The following is a 20,580-nucleotide window of genomic DNA, read 5'->3' as shown; positions in this document are numbered from 1 at the left end:
CAGATTCTCAGACAGACAGTCTCAATGTATGGCGATTTATTGATTAACATAGGTATTTTTTTTTTCTCAGCCGTGGTTTTGATACCGATGCTGTAAGTGTTTGTGGTACATATTAAGGGAAGTGATTTCTGGAGGCTTTGTCATTAAAACTGAACTCATAATGCAGAGGGGATGGGATGTTATTGACCCTGATGTGGCTTAAATGCTGCCCAGGACACATTGGATTAAAAGAGATGCATCCACAGAGGAAGGCAATTTTTCAAAATTTGTTTTGGACATTCTTCTGCAGCCTTGCTTATTATGCTGATTGAAGTACAGAGAGGTGTCAAGAACTCACCGGTTATTTGTGAGCACAAACAAAATGCTGCATCTGTTATTTGGCTTGTATTTTTAAAATTTCCCATTCTTCCATGTACTTGTTTTGGTGCATGCCCACAGTCATGGACTAATAACTGGTGTTTTGCCGCGCCGTCAGTGAGTCAGTGAAGGTTTATAAAGGAGTCACAACAAACTCCCCACGTACAGGACGGAAAAGAGAGAGGTTTTAGCGCTGTGACCTTGGCTGCTGAATTATTCAGGAGCAGGCTCCCATGCTGGTGAGAGTGCTGCAGGGAACACGCTTAACAATTAAACAAAGCTTCTTCTTTTTTTTTACGAGTGTTTCTGCAGTGGCTGAAGGGAGTGATATAATAGATAAAAAGGTCCAACTTACTTCTCTTCATCGTCATCATCAGCCCGTGGCGGATCATGTGGCTGGAATAGTTCTTCAGTATTTATGCGGAATTGCTGGAGTAACTTCAGTTTATAAATCAATCTGTATTATTTGCGGCAGTAGCGACTGCAGGTCTTCACAAAATGATGTTCACTGATATTGATTTTTAGGTAGGCTGCTTGTTTATCCAATGGAGAATCGTCAATGGAAATAGCCAACAGCAGACTAATGTTATCTTGCACTAGACGATGCATTTTAATTCCATTTTGTTTCGCAGACTTAGGAGCATCAGTATACTAATCCTTAGTTACGTAACGAAATAAGGCAATGTATTAAGATGAGATAATGGTGGGATTGTAGGCACGATTAACCAGCAAAGGAAGGAATTAGGCAACAATTAATTATTCTATTAATTATCAATTAATCTTCCCATTATTTCCCTGATTAATTGATCATTTGTTTGGTCTGTTCATGTCATGAATTAGTGAAAAATGTCTTGATTTGTCCAACAAACAATCCAAAACCCAAATATATACAGTTTACAAACCCTCACAATTAAGAAGCTGATATAAGGAATGTTTTTACTTAACAATTAATTGATTATTAGAATAGCTGCCAATTAATCTTTGGACGATTTCAGCTCTAAAAGGAATTTGATTTTATGAGAAAATTATAGGAAATAAATGTATTGAAAATGTATCAAGGCAAATGGGTTAACTAGAGTGATGAACACAATAGAAATAAATGGTCTATAGGATTTGAATGTATTCTGGTCTTGTGGCACTAAAAACGTTCATAACGGCATGACTGTATTCAGAAGAGAGGAGCATAACCACACAAATAAAAAAATACATAATTAAGTACTTGTCCAGTTCAGGATAGCTAATATGAAGGTTTACAGGCTGAATGTGAGAAGTTCAGGACTTTCTCAGAACAATTCTTACTGACCATCAATTACTTAAATGTCCTCATCAGTCTTTTGGGAGCCATTCTGACACGGTTTTCATGATTATATGGAAGGTCAAAGCCTTAATTTAAAGAGGATGGATTACTGAGGAGTGCGGGTATAGCTTATCATCACCCAATGACCCCGGCTGAGTATTGTTCCCTGTGTATTACTGTGGTTTTAACAATCCATCCCTCCATGTTGTAATGGTCCGAATAGCCAAACAAGGAGGGAAAATAGAAGATAGACAACTTTGTTTCGAAAGAGATCGCATGAGAGAAATAAATGTGTGTTACCGTAAGGAGATATCTTTATGAAGGAAAAATAACATCTTAAGTATGACTGCATGTGTTTACATGAGCAGGAGTGTGTTTCTCTTCATCACTGATGTAGTGCGTGGTTCATGTAAGTAAGCGAACATTAATATGTTTAACAAAAGAAACAGTGCCACAGAATTATACGCTTTAATGCAATTTAGTTTTATTTACCTCGCCTGGTGCTTCTTAATGCTTTTATGATCATAACTGTTGGCATTGAATCACTGTAATGGACGAATAATGTTTGGATTATATTAAGATTTGAACCGAAAGTCTCGGTGTGGGAAACTCTTTTCGTGATATTACTTATTTTTATCAATACAATTCAATTCTTGCTGCATGAAAGTTGATTCCTCCAAGCTGCAGTATTGCTCACCAACAAACAGAAAAAAAAACGTGCCTGCAGAGTGAGATGCACAGTTACATAAGTGGATTTTGATCTAACAGAATATGCACTTTTTATTTGCTTTTGCAGAAAGCTGAGTGGAAGACTTTAAGCCCGTGTTAGATTCAATCCCAATCCCCTTGCAGCACATCTGTAAAGAGACTTAAGAGTCACTAAGGGTCGGACATTGTAACAATTCAGAGGATTTTAGAGAGGGCATTAATTCCAGACTAAATACAATGCTTAAAAACCTGCCTTATATCCCCAAACCTTCTCTCAATGCACTCCCATTAAAGATTGGTGTTGGCAGCTGAAGCTACAGGCTAAATGTAGAAATCCAGTTTGTTATTTGGATGCACAAATGAGTGATTCATACTGTAATCAAGTGCAAGGTGTGGTAAACTCTGTTGAGCGAATGGACCTTTGCAGCAGTGATTTATTTTAGAAAGCATTATCGTCTGTAACCATGGCATCAGGATAGCTCTGTGATCATGTCAAATAAAAATATTTCTCCCATGTTGTGTGCTACAGATGAATATCCAGGAGGTTGTTTTACAGAAAGCACAGTTGTTTCAATAATTTGCTCCAGTCTTCTTCATAGGTTCTGTACGAACAGTTAAGATGAATGTATCGGCACCTGCCAAAGCTGTACATGTTAACTAACATGCGGCTTGTCAGAAAACTGCAGCATAAGCAGATTTTCAGCTAACATGTCTGTTGTTTACTTCAAGTGAATTGCAGGATGTGAGTGAGACGACAGACGAGAGCACAGACAGAGAGGATAAGTGTATTTCATCTGTAAAGAAACAAAATCAATACGATGTCGGTGAACATTCGGATTCTCAAAGCCTGTAGCTGAGCTGGGAGAGTCGGTGCTGTCTTGTTTTCCTGGCTGTATCTGCAGTTTGAAGTGCCTCCCTTCCCCTCCCCTGAGCCCAAATGTGAGGCCGTACTGCGTTTGGCTCGGGCTGCACAGTGAAGGCAAGGCAAGGCTGCATACTGCAGGAGAGGCTGCTGAACCAAGCACTCACAATGAAGCTCCGAGGGAGGGGGAGGGGAGACGGTTGCAGCGAGGCTGGGAGCCTGGGAGCCGGAATGGTGGGAGCGAGGGAGGGACAAAAGAGAGGCAGGAAAAGGGAGAATGCAGGCTCTCATCAGAGTTGAGGATGGAGGGAAAAATGAAGACATGGATGGAGGACATTGTCACAAAATGTGAATAAGGCCCGAGCACATGACGGAGGGAAGAAGAAGAGTGGTGAGAGGAGAGGAAACAAAGATGGATACGGCAGGAAACAATAACACTAGTGTTACAGGCACATGGTGTTTTATCAGTAGCCCTCTGGTGCTACAGTGGTCAATCAACCTATTTAATGCAGACATAAAACATTGTCTATAACTTAAAATGAATCCTATGTGACTCAAACCATGACACGTCTCCCTGTAGATATGATACTGAGCCAGCAACAGTCTGTGAAATGCAAGCAGATTGGATGACAGTGGATGCACCACATTGTTCATTTACATTTTATATTTAGTGTTTATATATTTGTATATAACATTGTTACCACACATGATATTCCTTTTTTTCATCACTCCATGTAAAATGTCAAGATTGTCTTGAATTTTTTACATACTTCACCACCAATGTGTCGTTGAAATGTATTTCTAGTCAAATGCTCCTTTCAGTCAAGAGACATCTTCAGTAGTTATTGGCATGACATGTCCCCTGGCTGCCCTTCTCCAACAAGTAATGAAATGGACTCATGTCACACGGGAAATACCTCATATCCTGTCCTTCAATAATAGTGTCTAGGTTTTTAACTCCACCAAGAAAATCTATAAATCAGATGAGTGAGTGAAAAAACCCCTCACCTTTCATGTCAGATATTATGAATAGATTGGATAATAAACATTACAGTTTGCAAGAATCCATTCAACATGTTAGTCTTATTTGTGTCTGATGTCACAGTGTGTCTGCTGGTGACTTTGTTGGCATATGGAATAGTAAAATCTTTATATGGGTGGGTTGCATTTTATTGTCTGTTGCTTCTGATGAGGATGTGGTTCAGTTTCATCACCAACAAACATGTTTTTACTGCAAATATTTTAATCAACACAGAAATGTCATTGGTGTAACTATTAATATTTATGTTAGCTCCATTATATGCAGGCAAAGTATACCCATAATATACTCAGTGATATGTCTTTCTGGAGCACTAACATGTCATTGATAACACCTGTGCTTAACCTGCTATAAGTCAAAATGTCTGCCGTGAAAAGGGGTCGTAGCAGGCCCCCTTGTCTCTGGCACAACTAAATGGAATGCAGCCATTGTAATGTTATTAGTTACACTTGTGTTTGATAAGATAGAAATGTCCTGTGTCTAATTACAAGCACATTCACCTTTGCCCGATGATTTCCTTTGGCCTTGTTTGATAATACTGCGTTCATGCTGGCCGTGATTAAGAGCTCAGTGGGTGAAACCGGCCTCAGACGCGGCGATATTGGTGAATTTCTGACACCAACGATATCTCCCACTTGGCGTAAGGAACTACAAAATTGTCATTATACCCCTGGTAACATGGCTGCAAGGTCACTATTGCTGGTGGCTACTAATTAAATAAATTAAAATCCAATATTAACAATAATAGAATCAATTCAGCTAAGCTAATAGGTGATTTAAACTAGTAAGTAAGACAACAAAAGTAGCTGATTTAAACTATTCACCTGGTGGGAAAAAAAACATTTGGGAAGCTATTGCATTAGCTCATAACAGTTTGATGACATTGGACACTATCATCACATTTTCTAACAGTAGTGGCTCTCAATCCTGGTCCTTCAGCCATCCAATCAGAGGCTGATATGCACCTTGGTTGCCAGGTGCATATCAGTGTGCAGTAAACTCAGGTGAAACAGAGAACTGAACGTGTGCCACGGTAGATCGTGCTGGGATTAAGAGCTACTGCTGCACGACGGGACCCAGTATATAGAGTGATCATTGGTTTGCCTGAGGCACTCTTGTTCCCATGATGGCGGGTGTAACAGAATGTTCAGCATCCAAAAACCAAGGACCAGCCACAACTGCAGAGCACACACACACACACATACACACATACACCAGCACAATTCAGCATCAGCAAGTCCATGCAGCACTGGAGATTAATGGTGTGCTGTATCAGTAATGAGCATTACACCATTCCAGATAATTAAAAACCTCCTCTCTTGTCTTTTTCTTTTTCAATTTTCAGTCGGGTTGTCTCATCAGTTTAACAGACCCGGCCTTTTGTAATTGTGCAATACATTTGTGTCTGAATGTGTTTGTGAGCGACAGAGACTACGATGAGCTTTAAGTTTGTGGTCACAGGCTGGTAAATTTAAAATGCACCATCAGACAGTCAATTCCACAGGAAGGGAAACCAGCACATTCTGAAAAATATATACTGCAAAGTTTTCAAAACTTCAGTACATCCCACAGATGACTGTTGCTTTATAAACTCTGATGCAACACTAAGCAACACTCCTGAGCAAGTATACAGGAGGGAAAACCTTTAAGAAAGATTAATTGTTGCTCAGATAATGCAAAAGCTATTTAATACCTTTTACAGGATATCTCAGCCTCGAGGCAATTTCTTCAACTTTGGCACAAACCTCAACTTAGACTTAAGGATGTTCTCAATAGATTTTGGTGGTCAAAGGTCACAGTAACATCACAAAACCTGTCTTTGGCCATAACACAAGAATTAATACGGCAATCTTGACAATTTTACAAAAATTATGAAGTGATGACATTTTGAACAGACATGGATGTAAACTGACAACTAGAATGATTGGTGGAGGCATACAACTGCAAGGCGGTAATTCTAGTTTTTTGTTTTTTTTTGGCTGTGGAACCAAGTATCAAAAAGCACAGAGTTGAAGACTTGGCTGTTTTTTGGTAAATTAAAGGAAAACATTTAATCAAAAAAACAAACCGCTACGGTTTCTAATCATTGCAAAACAAACAATGTAGTAGCACTGACAAGACCGGTGCAGGTTGTAAATACACAGTCACAGCTCTCATTAATTGTAAGTGTGTTATTCATTTCAAGTTAAAGTCTGTCTTTCCCCGCCCCTGATGCTAACTGATCCTCACCACTAAAGACTTTAGTCTTTGACAATCAGCCACAGTCTTAACGTCAGGACTACAGAAGTCCACTTGCACAGCTGAAAGGGGGTTAAAAACATAACAAACCCTACATCCTCATATCTTGTAGATTTTGTTAAGTATATTAGAAATGAATGTGAATTATGATTAATTCTAATCGGTTAGAATATGTTTTAATATGTCTTCAACTCTCTTGTAGAAAAGGGGAACTCAGCCTCTCTATTACTTGGCATTGGCTTGTACTGAGGAGACGTATTGTAGTCAGAATGATATATGGGCATTTTAAAGAATGGCGCTGAGTCTAGTGTTAGCTGCAAGCAGAGCAGCATTTCAACAACGATGACCACTATCAGCAGAATCTGGTCAGAGGGTTGAACAAGCTAACACAGAATCTGTTGTCGGCTTCACAAAGGGAGTAAATAGCCATAGCGTGCTTTGATTTGTGATTTCCGTAGCAGCTTCACGATTAAACGTTCTCGATAATTACAATTTTTCTTTTTCATGACATGGCAATCAGTCGCTTCCTCACTCATTATTGTTAAGCTTTGTAAACAGCTCCAAAAGCAAATTGTTTACGGTCTTCATCCAGTTAAGATGCTGCGTGGTTTTATGGTTCTGCTCATTTATTTTTATTTTTATGACTGTAACGCTAACTAGCGAGCTACGTACGTTCAGCCTAATATCCTGGTGATGATCTGGGAGCTGTTTAAAGTATTACAATGTTTACTGCTGGACGACAAACATTTTAGCCTTGTGAGAGGTTTAGTGTGTTATGTACGCAGATGGCATATAGACGTAGCTAGCAAGGTGGTGGGGGGGTATTCAGTGTTGACCAGTTAGATTAATAGCAAATATTGCGCTGGTGGCGGCAGAGATGTTTGTCATGTCAAACATACAGCTGTGATGTGAAATTACAACAGTGGACAGAGGGATTGTAACTGATGTGTGGACACTCTTTCCTCATAACTGTACCCTTCTGTATCATTTCTCTCTCGTGTCTCCTGCTCACGTTTTTATTCTGTTCTTTTTCCCACTTTTCTCTCATTTCAGTCGGTGTATGATTATTATAGTTCTTCTGGTAATACACTCTTTAAATTGCTCGACATACGGCTCACACAGAAGCACACCCAGTGGCAAAATGCAGCAATGTCAGCCATCACTGTACTTTGACACTGCAAAGGTAAAAAGTAAATGGTCTGACTAAATAGGCCAAACCAGAAATCTCACACCTTTGTGTCCCACATCTCTTTTTTAATGCCACCCTCCTAAAGCCTCCTAAAGCCTTGCCACTAAAGCCTTGACATTATTAGAGGACCGGTGGAGCTAAGTGATACATTTGGGTCCAGAAAGTCCTAAATTCACCTCCTGAGAGCAAAATTGCAAAGCCACAACCTTTCAACTGCTATTCTAGATTCTGGGAACATTTGTCGCTGTTTTATGACCACACGACCACTCTCGCTATAGGCCAGCAAAAATGGCTTCACTACTATTTTTATGAACATCACATATCAATTTATTCAGACATGATCATCAGCACATTGAGGGCTTCATTACCTGGAAAACCCTTGAAGCAGAGTCATTGCGGGTGATCGCTGCAGGATATCTTGCTCCTGCCTAACGTTGGTGCCACAGTCGTTCAGCGCTTCCTTTCCTCTTTATTCCTCCCTCACACTCGTTTGAACTGATCACCCAACAAAAAAGCTAAGCATACATGTGAAAATTTACATTTAAACCAAATTGACCCATTAGCTGCTCCTTCACAGTGACAGCCTCCCAGCTTTGCCAAAACTTACTACACTACTTTATACAAATGCAACGCCTGATGGTTCATTCTTTTTAAAAGTTAGCTTCTTGTGTGATAGCAGTATTAAATGTAACCCTGTGAAACCGCTTTATAAGGTTGAATAGGTTAATGAGTTTAGATTGTTGATATTTTTATATGTATTTGCGGTGCTAAGATTGAAATCTCTCACTAATGTATGGGATCGCACAACTCATAAGTCACAGACTTCATTACTTTGAATAATCAATAGACACGCAGCACATGTTTGCATTCTTTCAAAGGGATACAGCTGTCATTTGTTTTGAAGGAGTAGCTCTACATTTTTTTTAAATAAGCTCATGAGAAGATCGAGACCACTCTTATGGTTGTATGCTAATCACGAAGGTACAGCCAGCTTAGTTTAGCAGTGAGACAGTAACAAGAAAAGGAAGAAAAAGAATATGGAGAGTAATGACAGAGTACACTTGTTGGCTAGGACGTCATCTTGTTTTTCACTCCTCGATAGCACCAGCCATATTCAGGTCACACCAGCTTCTTGAAACACAAAGACATTGGGTCGAGGTAGCCGTGCTATGTTGTGCTCTGATGAAGAATCGATTATATTGGGTCCATTCCAGTGGAGTGGGTAGTGGCGACATGTTGGTTTTCTCACTTTTATTGAGAATGATGGGGAGAGAGTAGAGAGAACACAACAGCAAATTCAATCCCTCACCAGGAAAGATGGAAGTACATGAACCCAAACAGCTATTCCATCACTGTGCACATGTTAATAAAACTTCTCTACTGTATGTTTTATGCAGCGTAGCAAGTGATTCAGGTTAAATCCAGATGTTACTGCATGTACCACTATACTCTGTAGAGTACAGTTATTATGTATATACATATTTACTGTATATACGTGATGAATTGCTGTTCCTGTTAATGTCTACATGAAACTTGACTCTGGCTCTCTTCTGTTTGTGTCTTGCAGGTATTTATGAGCAGACATTTCTTATATAACTGCAGCCAACCCATCCTGGATGTGAAGATAGCTTTTTGTCAGGTGTGTGTTCCTTACAGGTAAAAAAGGTACATTGACTTCCATTTCCCCTTCATTGACCTATATGTTGTAATATTTGTTGTGCTTCTCCGTGTCAAAAGTGAGTGTTGATAATTAGTTTAATGCACTAACACTGAGATCCTAACTAAAGACAAAACGGTGCTGAAGCTTAATAGCCCGTCTCCTATTGAGTTGTGACAGTGTATAAACAAAACTCCCGTAGGGATGTGATTTCTTTAACTGTTCAGTCTATAGCACAAGTCTGTGTGTGAGAGGACCGCGTGGTTTTCTACAGGCTATTCCGCTGTAGCTCAAACTATTAAGGCGCTTTGCATGGGATGTCTGCGTTACACCTGCATGTGTTAGCTTTATGTGCAATAGCCACTATAGCTGGCTGTACAGTAAAGGCCTGCAGTCCAATGTGTTGTAATAATCGGATCATAGCTTCGAAATGACTTGCCAGCCATGGTGAATTTAAACGTATTACATCACGTATATTCATTTTTCATGGCGTTTGTGGGAAGTTATTCAAACTTGTGCCCCTCAGTGATGCACGGTGGCGCAGCTTTGTTTGGTGTGTGAGCCGCGTTGTAATTACCCCGTCTGTAATTAGCTGGTATTTCTGTTGTGGCACCGTTTGTTCGACTGCACTGCCCAAGTAATTATAGCCTGATTATTATTGTGTGCACATTCATAAAAGAATAATGTAATTTGTGCAGTGAATACAGTAAAGACATTAGTGACAGAGTTTAGATGTCTGCATGGAAACAGTGTAAACTCAACTGTACCGTATGTCCCGTCCTGTTGTTACTACCTCTCCAGTTTTACCTGTTATCCCCTGACACACACTTTGTTGTTGTAACTCTTTTATTCATGGTTGATTGATTAACAATAATATCTTGATAACATAAACTGTAAAACATGAATTTTATCTTTTACTGTTGTTGTGTAAATTCATGATTCCCTTGCAGATGTTTTATTACTTGCCAGGTAAGTAAACGCACACATTTTCTTCAGCATCACTAACATAATCTCTCTTGTTGATTTTGCTTCATGCAGGGTTTTGGAAAACAAGTGGATGTGTCATATATCGCCAAACATTACAACATGAGTAAAAGCAAAGTGGACAACCAGTTCTACAGCGTGGAAGTGGGAGACTCCACTTTCACAGTTTTAAAACGTTACCAGAATTTAAAGCCCATTGGCTCTGGAGCTCAGGGAATTGTCTGGTAAGTGCTCAACAGCGCGTCTCTTTTATGTCCTGTTTTACATCATATCACGCTATTTGATTATCTCATCTAGCTGTTAGTTGTTTTCTAATTATCTTGTAGTTTATTGCTGTGGGAGATTATTAATGGGAGGAGAACGCCTGCTTATTGTTTTTCACCGTTTTGTTTGTGAGGGGCTGCAAACGTAATTTTAGAAAATTGTATAAAGTTTGATAATTCATTTGGCAATTGGAAAGACATGATTTCAGTTCTCCTGAAACCCTGACGTGCCTCCATTATGCCTGACAGTCATAACATCTGAAAGCACTGCATGCAGCCATGTGACTCATCTTTGAAGAAATGTTGTGATGTGCAAAGTGAAAGAGAATGAATCAGCTCACCGTAAAGCTTGTGCATTTAGAAAAGTTTCATTTCTTTGAAGGATCTTTTTTTTCCTACTTTGGGTTTTAATTCTGTATTTGCAAATAGATAGAGGTTCCTTTAAGAGGGCAAATAAATGAGAATAATTTCAGTTTTTCTGATGAAGATGAACAGGAATATTTTAGATTGTGATCAGGCACAAAACAATTGTATTCAAAACTATCATCAATTATAACTGTACATATAATTGTGATTAACTTGTTAGAAAGCACTGTTTAGGCTTCAGCTAAGTCACAAAGTAATGAAGTAGTAATCTTTCTTTCCAAAAAAGGAATTCAGGAAAATGACGTCAATCCGGTGGTAAAAAAATCAATAGAATCTTTTCATGTCTTGATCGTTTTGATGAATTTTAATTGCAACTGATTGACAGACCTGATGGACCTTTTTGAAGCTGAGCCCCCAACTGAGAAGCGCACCTGTTTCTTCTCATGAACTTATAAATAGGCTTATGATATTTATTTTACGGTCGAATTTAGAAGGTCAGAGGGGTAAATAATAAATAAGGCGACAAGAGAATTAAAAAATGATTTCAGCAAAGAAAGTGTCAAAAATATCAGTAGTGTTTAAAAGAAAAAGTCAGAAAAAAGTTGCAAATATTGTATAAAGAAAAATAAGCATCACAATCACAATATATAATCAGGATGAGCATTCTGGCATGATTTAATCATAAATGTGTGGTGCAGGTTGTTTATGATATTTGGATTCACTATAGGCTCATATCCGCTCCAGTGCTATGAGCTGATGACTTACTGTATCTGTTGTTACAGAATATGGATGTGTGGTCTGTAAAGGCCTAACAAGATGGGCACTTACGTGAATCCTTAATCCGGATTGCAGAGAGAGCTCATATTCATTGTAATTCATCTCACGCCTGCCCTGTCAGAATGCAGCGGTGCCGCTGCCAAGGCTCCACTTAAAGGAATGCATCTTACAGTCAAATGACCAAATAGATCTATAAGTTATATTTATGTTAATGAGGTGTCACTGTGGTGATATAGCTGCCTCAGAACCTTCCTGGGATGAGCCAAGTTGACATGTTTTGTATCTATGTTTCTTATAGAGTGTTTAAAGAATCACTGGCTCTCAACACTCCAAACCCCCTTGCCCTCCATTTGCCCTCTTTCATTGTCCTTCCTTTGCTTCCCATGCCCTCAACCCTTCTCTCCTTCCGCTCCAAAGCAATTTTGTGCATTTGCAAAGGAGCTTGGGCAGGCTGGAGCTGCTAATGCTGGGATTGTGCCCATTTGAGGGATATGGATGGCAGGGAGACAGTGCAAATCTAATTTAACCTGCTCTGCTGTGTGCTGCTTGGCTCTGCCTATACAGCTGTCATCTGGTGTCATCTGGTGACGGTATTACCACGACCAAACCACATGAAACCCCAAAGACAGATGTAATATTCTACTGATTATAGAGATCAAACGGGACACACTATGGAAATAGTCTCATTTAAATGTAAACCAGCACATCAGCAACGTACCATGAGACCGTGACATACAGTATATTCATGTTGGAAGAATTATTGTGACATAATGTGATGATCAAATTAGTAGAGTGATGTGCTTACTGTGCATTATTATCAGCATAATCCCCAATTGGATGACATCATTTCATCTAACATCTGTCTGATTTTGCACGGACAGTTGATTTTTTTTTCTACCTGCAGTTATTGAATTTATCCTTTATTTAACCAGAAGTCCCATTGAGATGCAATATCTCTTCTGCCAAGGAATCCTGGTAAAGATGGGCAGCAAGTAAAAAGTTTGCTACAAATATAATACAAGTACAAACAGATACCATTACAATGGAAAACATACCAAAACACAACAGACACTAAACCTACAGGACTCAGAGGCTAAAATGACTGCAAACACAACCGATTCAAAAATATATTCAAACGATGTGCATGGCGTCTTGATGGCGGCCTTTTCTCGTCCAGGCACTGCTGTGCTTTTCACCGGAAACAAACATAAATCTACACAAAGAGGCAAAATTCCAAATGTTCTCAGAGGTGGGGTTTGTGTTCAGTCAGCAGAGAACTCACTTTGCTGTAATGACCTGCAAAATGGGTTGAGCCACTATGTGGATAAAAGAAACCATGAACTTATAACCAACACTACCCCCTCTATTTCACTGCATTGCACTAGTTATTATTGTTTATAATAAAGCACTATCAATAATGTTCATCACATTATTATAATCATGTTAACGGACATTTCGTACTAATGATTAGAAACGGCAGAAGTCAGCATTGATGGTATTAAAGGAATAGTTCAACATTCTGGGAAGTGTGCTTTCCCGCTGAAAGTTAGATGAGAAGATCGATGTCGCTTTCATGTCTGCACATGAATATGAAGCTACTGCCAGGAGCCGTATCATTTCAAGAGAGGGGAAAGATTTCAAGTTACGTTTACCTTGCAGTCAGTCAGGAATCCATTGCTACTTTTAAAGAAGGTGCCAGAGTTATAACATACGTGCGCTTGTGTATAAATCACAATATGCAAACAAGCAGGGAGTTACCCAACAGATTATCAACAGTAAGTACAGTAAGTGTGCATTCTGCCTTTGTTATGCAATCAGACAATTCTTGCCCCTGTAAAGGCTGAGCACATGATAATGAGGGAACACTTGTATCACCGGCGCAGCTCTGACTCAATCTGCCAATGATGTCGCCCACAAACATCCCAATCTGTGCAAATCTCTGCCCTTCTGACTTGTGTGCTCGGTCAGGAGGAGCTTTCAGAAGCGTCTTAGGAGGGATGAAGGCTTTAAGTAGTTTAGCTGGTCATGACATCATCTTTCACTCAGCCTGAAAAGTGATGACAGGCTCAAATCCCCATTGGATCAATGCTTTTATGAAGGCTCCACTGTTTCCATGGTCACACACTATCCCTGGCCTGCAGTCTCCAGAGACATGACGAACCACGGTTGTATCCCACCCACCCAGCCATCCGCAAACCCACACAGAGTGTCTTATGATTAAGGCTGCAGGAAGCCTGCCCACAGCATTGAAACTCAATTTGTAGCATTTTTTAGGGAGAATTTATCAGAAAGGGCACAGTCTAAGATATAGCTGAGAAATATAGCAGAGAATGCGATATGCATCTTGATGGCGGCCGTTTCTCGTCTAGGCACTGCTGTGCTTTTTATTGGAAACAAACATAAATCTACACAGAGAGGCAAAATTCCAAAGGTTCTTCAGAGGTGGGGTTTGTGTTCCGTCAGCAGATAACTCACTTTGCTGTAATGACCTGCAAAATGGGTTGAGCCACTATGTGGATAAAATAAATAATGAATCTATAACTAACAATATCCCCTCTATTTCACTGCATCGCACTATTTATTGTTGTATATATAATACAGCAACATCAATAATGCTCATCACATTATAATCAAGTATAATCATATTAACAGATATTTCATACTAATGATTGGAAATGGGAGAAGTCAACATGTATGGTAGGCTGTAGCGTCTGAATGTGGAATTAAAGGAACAGTTCAACATTCTGGGAAGTGTGCTCTCTTGCTGAAAGTTAGATGAGAAGATCGATGCCGCTTTCATGTTTGCACATGAATATGAAGCTACTGCCAGGAGCCGTAAAATGTGCGTGACTATTTCTTGGCCAGTCACGGTGACTTCCTGGAGTTGCATTCACGGCTGCCATGTGGCTCTTCCCACTGATAGCCTTGTAGTCGTATAATGTGAACACCCTAAATTAGTTACTTGTGCTAAAATTGAGATGAATCTTAATTTATTTATTTAATTGCTGAAAAAATGCTTTTGCTATATTCATCTTAACAGCCCCATTAATTAAATTTGATTTGAATGTTTCTTTGTTGCTGACAACATCATACCTCTAAAGAAAAAAAAAAAAAAATTTTCCAGATAAAATTCAAAACATCTGTCATCTATTTTCATGTATCATTTTGTTTTTGTGACCAATGACATTCAGGGTGGATCGTCACAGCATCTTGCGAAGTGATTCATCCAGCCATAAATAATAATGGAAAATTGTTTTGTTTTTTATTCTGCAGTGCTGGCTATGATGCTGTCCTGGACAGAAATGTAGCCATCAAGAAGCTGAGCAGACCCTTCCAGAACCAGACCCATGCCAAGAGGGCATACCGGGAGTTGGTGCTCATGAAATGTGTCAATCACAAAAATGTAAGTGATTCAGCTGAGGGGTAACAGGGAATAGGGAAGAATGCAGGGATAATGAAAATGTATCCATTGTCAGAATGAAGCACAGTTTCAAGTCATACCCCAGTCGGTGTCTATTTTTGGTTCTCAATAAATCCCTCCGCTACAAAACTGAGACGAGCGACTGCGACGTTGTGACTGTGCTAAATTCGATGCCTCCAGAAATGTACCGAACTGGCAGAAGAGTGAAACGGAGAGCACTTCAAGGCATGAATGTAATCTCCAGTGCCACATGTTTGACCTCTTTCCTTCTTCTCCGTCTCTTTTTCCTCTACTTCATGCTTATCCCCTCTCTTTTGTTACAACTTACTTCTGTCTCTTACTCAGCGGCGTCCTTCACTATGGTCATCATGCCAACTCGTATCCCCGTCCATTACTGCCACTCAGATGTGTGTGTATATTTACTGTCACTGCTATGTGTTAATCCTCTCCGTGCTCTTCTCTCTTTCAGATCATCAGTTTATTAAATGTCTTCACACCACAGAAATCATTAGAGGACTTCCAGGATGTGTGAGTATAGTAAAACCTTTCTACGCATAATTACATTTCCATGAAAAATATAAATTTAGCTCATGTAACAGGCAAAAAAGGCTACTTGTTTTCATTTAAATTGTATCCCAAATTAACAAAAGGGGACTGATTTAACTATGTATTATGTGCGTGGTACTCCTTCGCACCTGCAGTTGTGAGAATACAACCACTGGACTGTATTCAGTGAAAGTACTGGAGGTGTAATCCGAGCGGAGGTATCCTGTTCACGTTTAGAGCAATCTCATGCAGGTAAATAGTACTGCAGAGGGATTCATGTGTCTTTGTGGCACTTTTTTCTGCCGAAAATGGTAGGAATGCACAGTTTATGACTTTCACGGAGCGCTATTATTGTAAAATATTTTATTGAACATTTCATCCAATAACTCATCAAACACTCAACTGATAAGTCTGTCACCCATTCATAAATATGTTCTCAGGTACCTAGTGATGGAGCTGATGGATGCCAACTTGTGCCAGGTGATTCAGATGGAGCTTGACCACGAGAGAATGTCCTACCTGCTCTACCAGATGTTGTGTGGTATCAAACATCTGCACTCAGCCGGCATTATTCACAGGGTACGAAAGAAAACCCCACAGTTTTTTGTGTAACTACTGAATATGGTTTGGGTTGTGTGTTTTTTTGGTAATTTGTAGTCAAACATCAGTAGCCATACAATTTGTCACCTTGTTTATTGGCAATCAAAGGCACAGAGGAGACATGGGTTTTAATCTCTGGCGCTTCGGTCTTCACTGGGTGTCCCAGCAAACACATCTGGCAGGGTTCACAGGGTGGGAAGCCTGTGAGGGATCATGTCTATGTCAATGCAACAGGAGATTTAACTGGTTTACCAAAGCATCTACACAAGGGGAACGATGTCAACAGTGGTTAAGCAGACACATTGCCAAAGTGCACAGGGTGAAGGCAATTCCAGATTGGGAGATAAAAGTTATCATTACTATAAAAAAATAAATAAAGCTGAGTACTACCAAATCATTGCCTCCAGTTTCACTATGTACCATTTCAGACATTGTATTTGACAATGTTAATTTACATGCTAAATAAGTAACATACCAGAGATCATTGAAACTTGTCAACAGAAAAGAGTGTTTGTGACCAAAATATACAGTTTCTCACACCAGTCTTTTCCCATCTCCAGGACCTCAAACCAAGCAATATAGTGGTGAAGTCAGACTGCACCCTGAAGATCCTGGACTTTGGTCTGGCCAGGACCGCAGGCACCAGCTTCATGATGACTCCTTATGTGGTGACTAGATACTACAGAGCCCCAGAGGTTATCCTAGGCATGGGGTACAAAGAGAATGGTGAGAATGCATCATAATTAAGTCTGGTTTCATCAAATTTAGACATATTTAAAGCAGAATAACACTGGACTGATTCTATTGTTTGCTGTCTTTGTTAATGCACACAACAAGTCTGACATTCCCTTTGCCACAGTCAGTCAAAACAACTTTGGCAGCCAACATCTACCTGTACTCAACACCTTTGAAGCAGTTGTGTTACAAAGTCATTTTAAGTGTCGAATCACATTATAGCATCAGTATGTCTATGTGAGCTGTATGTAACTCATTTTTAAACCAGCGACTTACCTGCAGAAGAACAAAGAGCTGGAGCTTCTTGTAGAAAATATATATCATTGTTTGACTTTTCATGAGCATTAATGATCAGTAAAAGTGTGACCTATTAATGATCCCAATTATCTGTGAAACTTACAAACACATCTGGTGGAGTCTTTGCAAACGAGCTGAAGTTAATTGAAGTGTTGGCGCTATGAGTCACTGATTAGAATCCCCCAGAACATCAGACCTGTGATTGAATGCCAGCCTAAGCGATGACTCATTAGCCATATTCCTCCCACGTAGAAGCCTGTAGTCTCCAAGGCTTTTGAATTGCCTGCCGCTTGTTAGTCCTCTGCTTCTGCTCATCTTCTTCCCTCTGTCTATATCTATTTCATTCAAGTTTATCTCTGTGTCACACGCGTCTCACTAATTAATTCCCCCTCACTGAATGACAGCTAATCACCGTTGCCTCTCCCAGAAAGCTTGATGTGTCTAACACTAACCGTTGCCTTCCTCTCTTTTCTTTTGCTCCCTCCTTCGTCTTTCTGTCACCTCTGTGCTTGCAGTGGATTTATGGTCGGTGGGGTGCATTATGGGAGAAATGGTGCGCCACAAAATCCTCTTCCCTGGGCGGGACTGTATCCTTGTTATCTGATGGTAACACTATTTTTGTTCTTGGGTTTGTGTCTGCTGTTATATAATGTGGGATGAATTAAAAAAATCAATCATTCTTTGTTTTAAATACGACCAGCCATGGTGGGTTTCAAGTGTCTGACTCAAGATGGATTACTGCCTTCTGAAACACTCTTAGAGTCAAGTGCTTGGAGCGTTCGGAATAATTAAATATAGTAGCTACGGGCATGTCGTCCTTTATTCCTGGAAATAATGTAAATGTTTAATTCATACAGTAATAACCAGAACATAATTTCGTATCTTGGTCAATTTTTACTTTAGTTCCATAATTTTCCATTTCTTAGTCACATTTACTTTGAAGAATATTCTGTACCTGGCCTGATGTTCTCTGTGTGTAACTGAGGTGAACTAAACCACACTCACATCATGTCTTTATAACACATGTCCCCTTTTAACGCTTTTAAATCAACCTGCAATAACATCATAAAATAAGCCTTGTACACTCTTGTTCTCAAGTCAGTATATTTGAATCTTAAGCTTCACTCAGTCTCATATTTTGGCAAGAGGGAGTCTTCTCTCTAGTGTGCCATCTGGAGAGTTTTTGTGAGGGCTACCTGGTGTGTTCCCCAGCAGTGAGTGGGCTATAATCTCCAAGATGACGTTGTTCAGATTTGGATAAATAGTCCCCGATGCTGAGTTTGTGCACATGTGTTTAAAGGGGATGTACATCTTGCCATCTGAGGGTGCCCAAATATGTGAGTCAGTTATTAAAGCACTCAGTGAATTAATCATTTTTGAGCTCATGTAGCAGCTTACTTGAACTCACTTGGTGGTGTGAGGAAAGTTGAAATGTTAAAGGCGTAGACTGTTAGCATGTCAGCAAAAAAAAGTCAAGACAGCTGCCATGATGGGGAAGCATTATGATGCAAGGCTGAAATCAGTTATATTGATTTTTATGTATTATTTATGTATTTTCATGGGATTTGTTGACAACACCAAAAATATAGAATATCACCAGCCTCTTTCTGTAAAATTATGAATGCACCGTTCAGATAAGCCGTGTGTGACTGTAGGTGCTTGTGACTAATACTGTGGTCTCTCCATCCCTGAACAAAGACTAATGCTCTGGAGAAGTAGAAAACCCTTGCAATGAGCTCTGCACTATCTTTCCCCCTCTGTCTCTGCTCTCGCAACGACCTGAAGTTCTTATCACCCAACACTCCTTCCTGTCTTACTGTAGATCAATGAACTGTAATCATGCATATTTTTGTTAATCTTCTGCTTATAGATCAGTTCCTGGACTGGTACCCTGTCCTTGCTAATCTTAATTTACTTCATAGACTTTCCGACCTGAAGTATTGACCCGGCTGAAGTTATCTGCTCCTTCCTGAGTGTCTGTCAAATGAAGACATAGAAGAGCAGTCTGTCTGCACGGGCTGCAGCACAGTGAGCCTCAGGGTGGCTGTGTGTTCGATGGCCATTTAGTACAACAGCGTGTTAAATAAGTGGCTATGGAGTGATGGGAAGGACACTCAAGTTGTATTTTGGGTTTGGCTGACGCGTAATTACTGGTAAAATGCCCAGCTAAGAGGTGGCTTGCAATGCATATTCTCATGTTGCAGAAGTAGCAACATGTTGCTTAATTTTAGGAATGCATTACTCATATTTGTTATTACTTTATAAAGTGCCAAGCCACAGTGTCTTCAGCTTCAGTATTGTGGTGTATTTCTGAGTGACACGGCGTATGTGAAATATAATTAGTAATGAATAAGAGGGATTTAAATTGAATTCCACACATTTGATTGGATCGCTCAAAGGTTGGCCTCCGCACTCAACTCACTCACCCACTTTGTGGGGGGGGGGGGGGGGAGGATGAGGGTGAAATGTATAAATCAGAGCTGTAATGTAAGCAGAAATGTAAAGAGACCATGAAGGAAGTGACTCATGGGACATATTGGGACCCTACTCTTTCCCCCTTGACTCATAGATCTGTGTTCCGCAGTATAAAATTATTTTTGGACACATTTTTAGCAAGTAATGAATGAGGGATACAAGAGGAAAACTTGTATTTTGATGTACTTATACGTAAGTCATTGAGGAGAGAGAAGAGTGATTTATAATGCGAGTGTGTATGTGTGCATGTGCCTGTGTGTTTGACCCCAGTGGACATGTGGTCAGTCGGCTGCATCTTTGGAGAGGTGATAAGAGGGACAGTGCTGTTCCCTGGGACTGACCGTATCCTTCCGACCTTCAGCCCTTCTCTCACTCTGTCTCACATGTAAACCTGAATATCGAAGAAACTCCACAGCATTTTCTAGAGGGCAAGTTAAGTTACGTTCTGGTGCATAATGATTCCAGACATGAATACCTCCGAACACAGTGGCGTGTCACGCTTTTTTGCACTGACACCTCCTCGCTGTCTGAGTGAAACCATCTTAGCCATGGATAAGAACCTTAGTGGATGAGAAAAGAATTGCCTCTCTGAACCGTGGGTGGATCATGGCCAATGTGCAACGGAGATAAAAAGGAGGTGGAAGTGTGCAGCGTTCCAGCAAGATGAAGTAACGGGGATCTCTGGTGGCCCTGGCAGCTAACTGCCTCTGGCAACCACTGTGAGAACACGGGGAGGGGGAGGGGGGAAGGGGGGGGGGGGGGGGGGGGG

At 40.2% G+C, this 20,580-nt stretch overlaps 1 protein-coding gene across 8 annotated transcripts in view; it reads left to right on the top strand.

The window, feature by feature from the left end:
* mapk10 (mitogen-activated protein kinase 10) overlaps positions 1–20,580 on the top strand; it is a 32,227-nt gene that overhangs the window by 944 nt on the left and 10,703 nt on the right. For 5 of the 8 annotated variants that reach the window (XM_031859901.1, XM_031859900.1, XM_031859904.1 and 2 more), the window contains exons 2-8: positions 9,258–9,329; positions 10,386–10,555; positions 15,011–15,140; positions 15,628–15,686; positions 16,145–16,283; positions 16,865–17,030; positions 17,852–17,923. In XM_031859901.1, coding sequence (XP_031715761.1) covers positions 9,258–9,329; positions 10,386–10,555; positions 15,011–15,140; positions 15,628–15,686; positions 16,145–16,283; positions 16,865–17,030; positions 17,852–17,923 — 808 coding nt within the window. Of the gene's footprint in view, positions 1–9,257; positions 9,356–10,385; positions 10,556–15,010; positions 15,141–15,627; positions 15,687–16,144; positions 16,284–16,864; positions 17,031–17,851; positions 17,924–20,081; positions 20,154–20,580 lie in introns of all 8 variants that reach the window. The other 3 variants (XM_031859908.1, XM_031859903.1, XM_031859902.1) reach the window with 3 other exon arrangements.

Source organism: Anarrhichthys ocellatus, unplaced genomic scaffold (assembly GCF_004355925.1).
Source record: "Anarrhichthys ocellatus isolate YVR2014 unplaced genomic scaffold, GSC_Weel_1.0 scaffold23, whole genome shotgun sequence".
Taxonomy (NCBI): domain Eukaryota; kingdom Metazoa; phylum Chordata; class Actinopteri; order Perciformes; family Anarhichadidae; genus Anarrhichthys; species Anarrhichthys ocellatus.
This window is presented reverse-complemented; position numbering and strand designations above follow the sequence as displayed.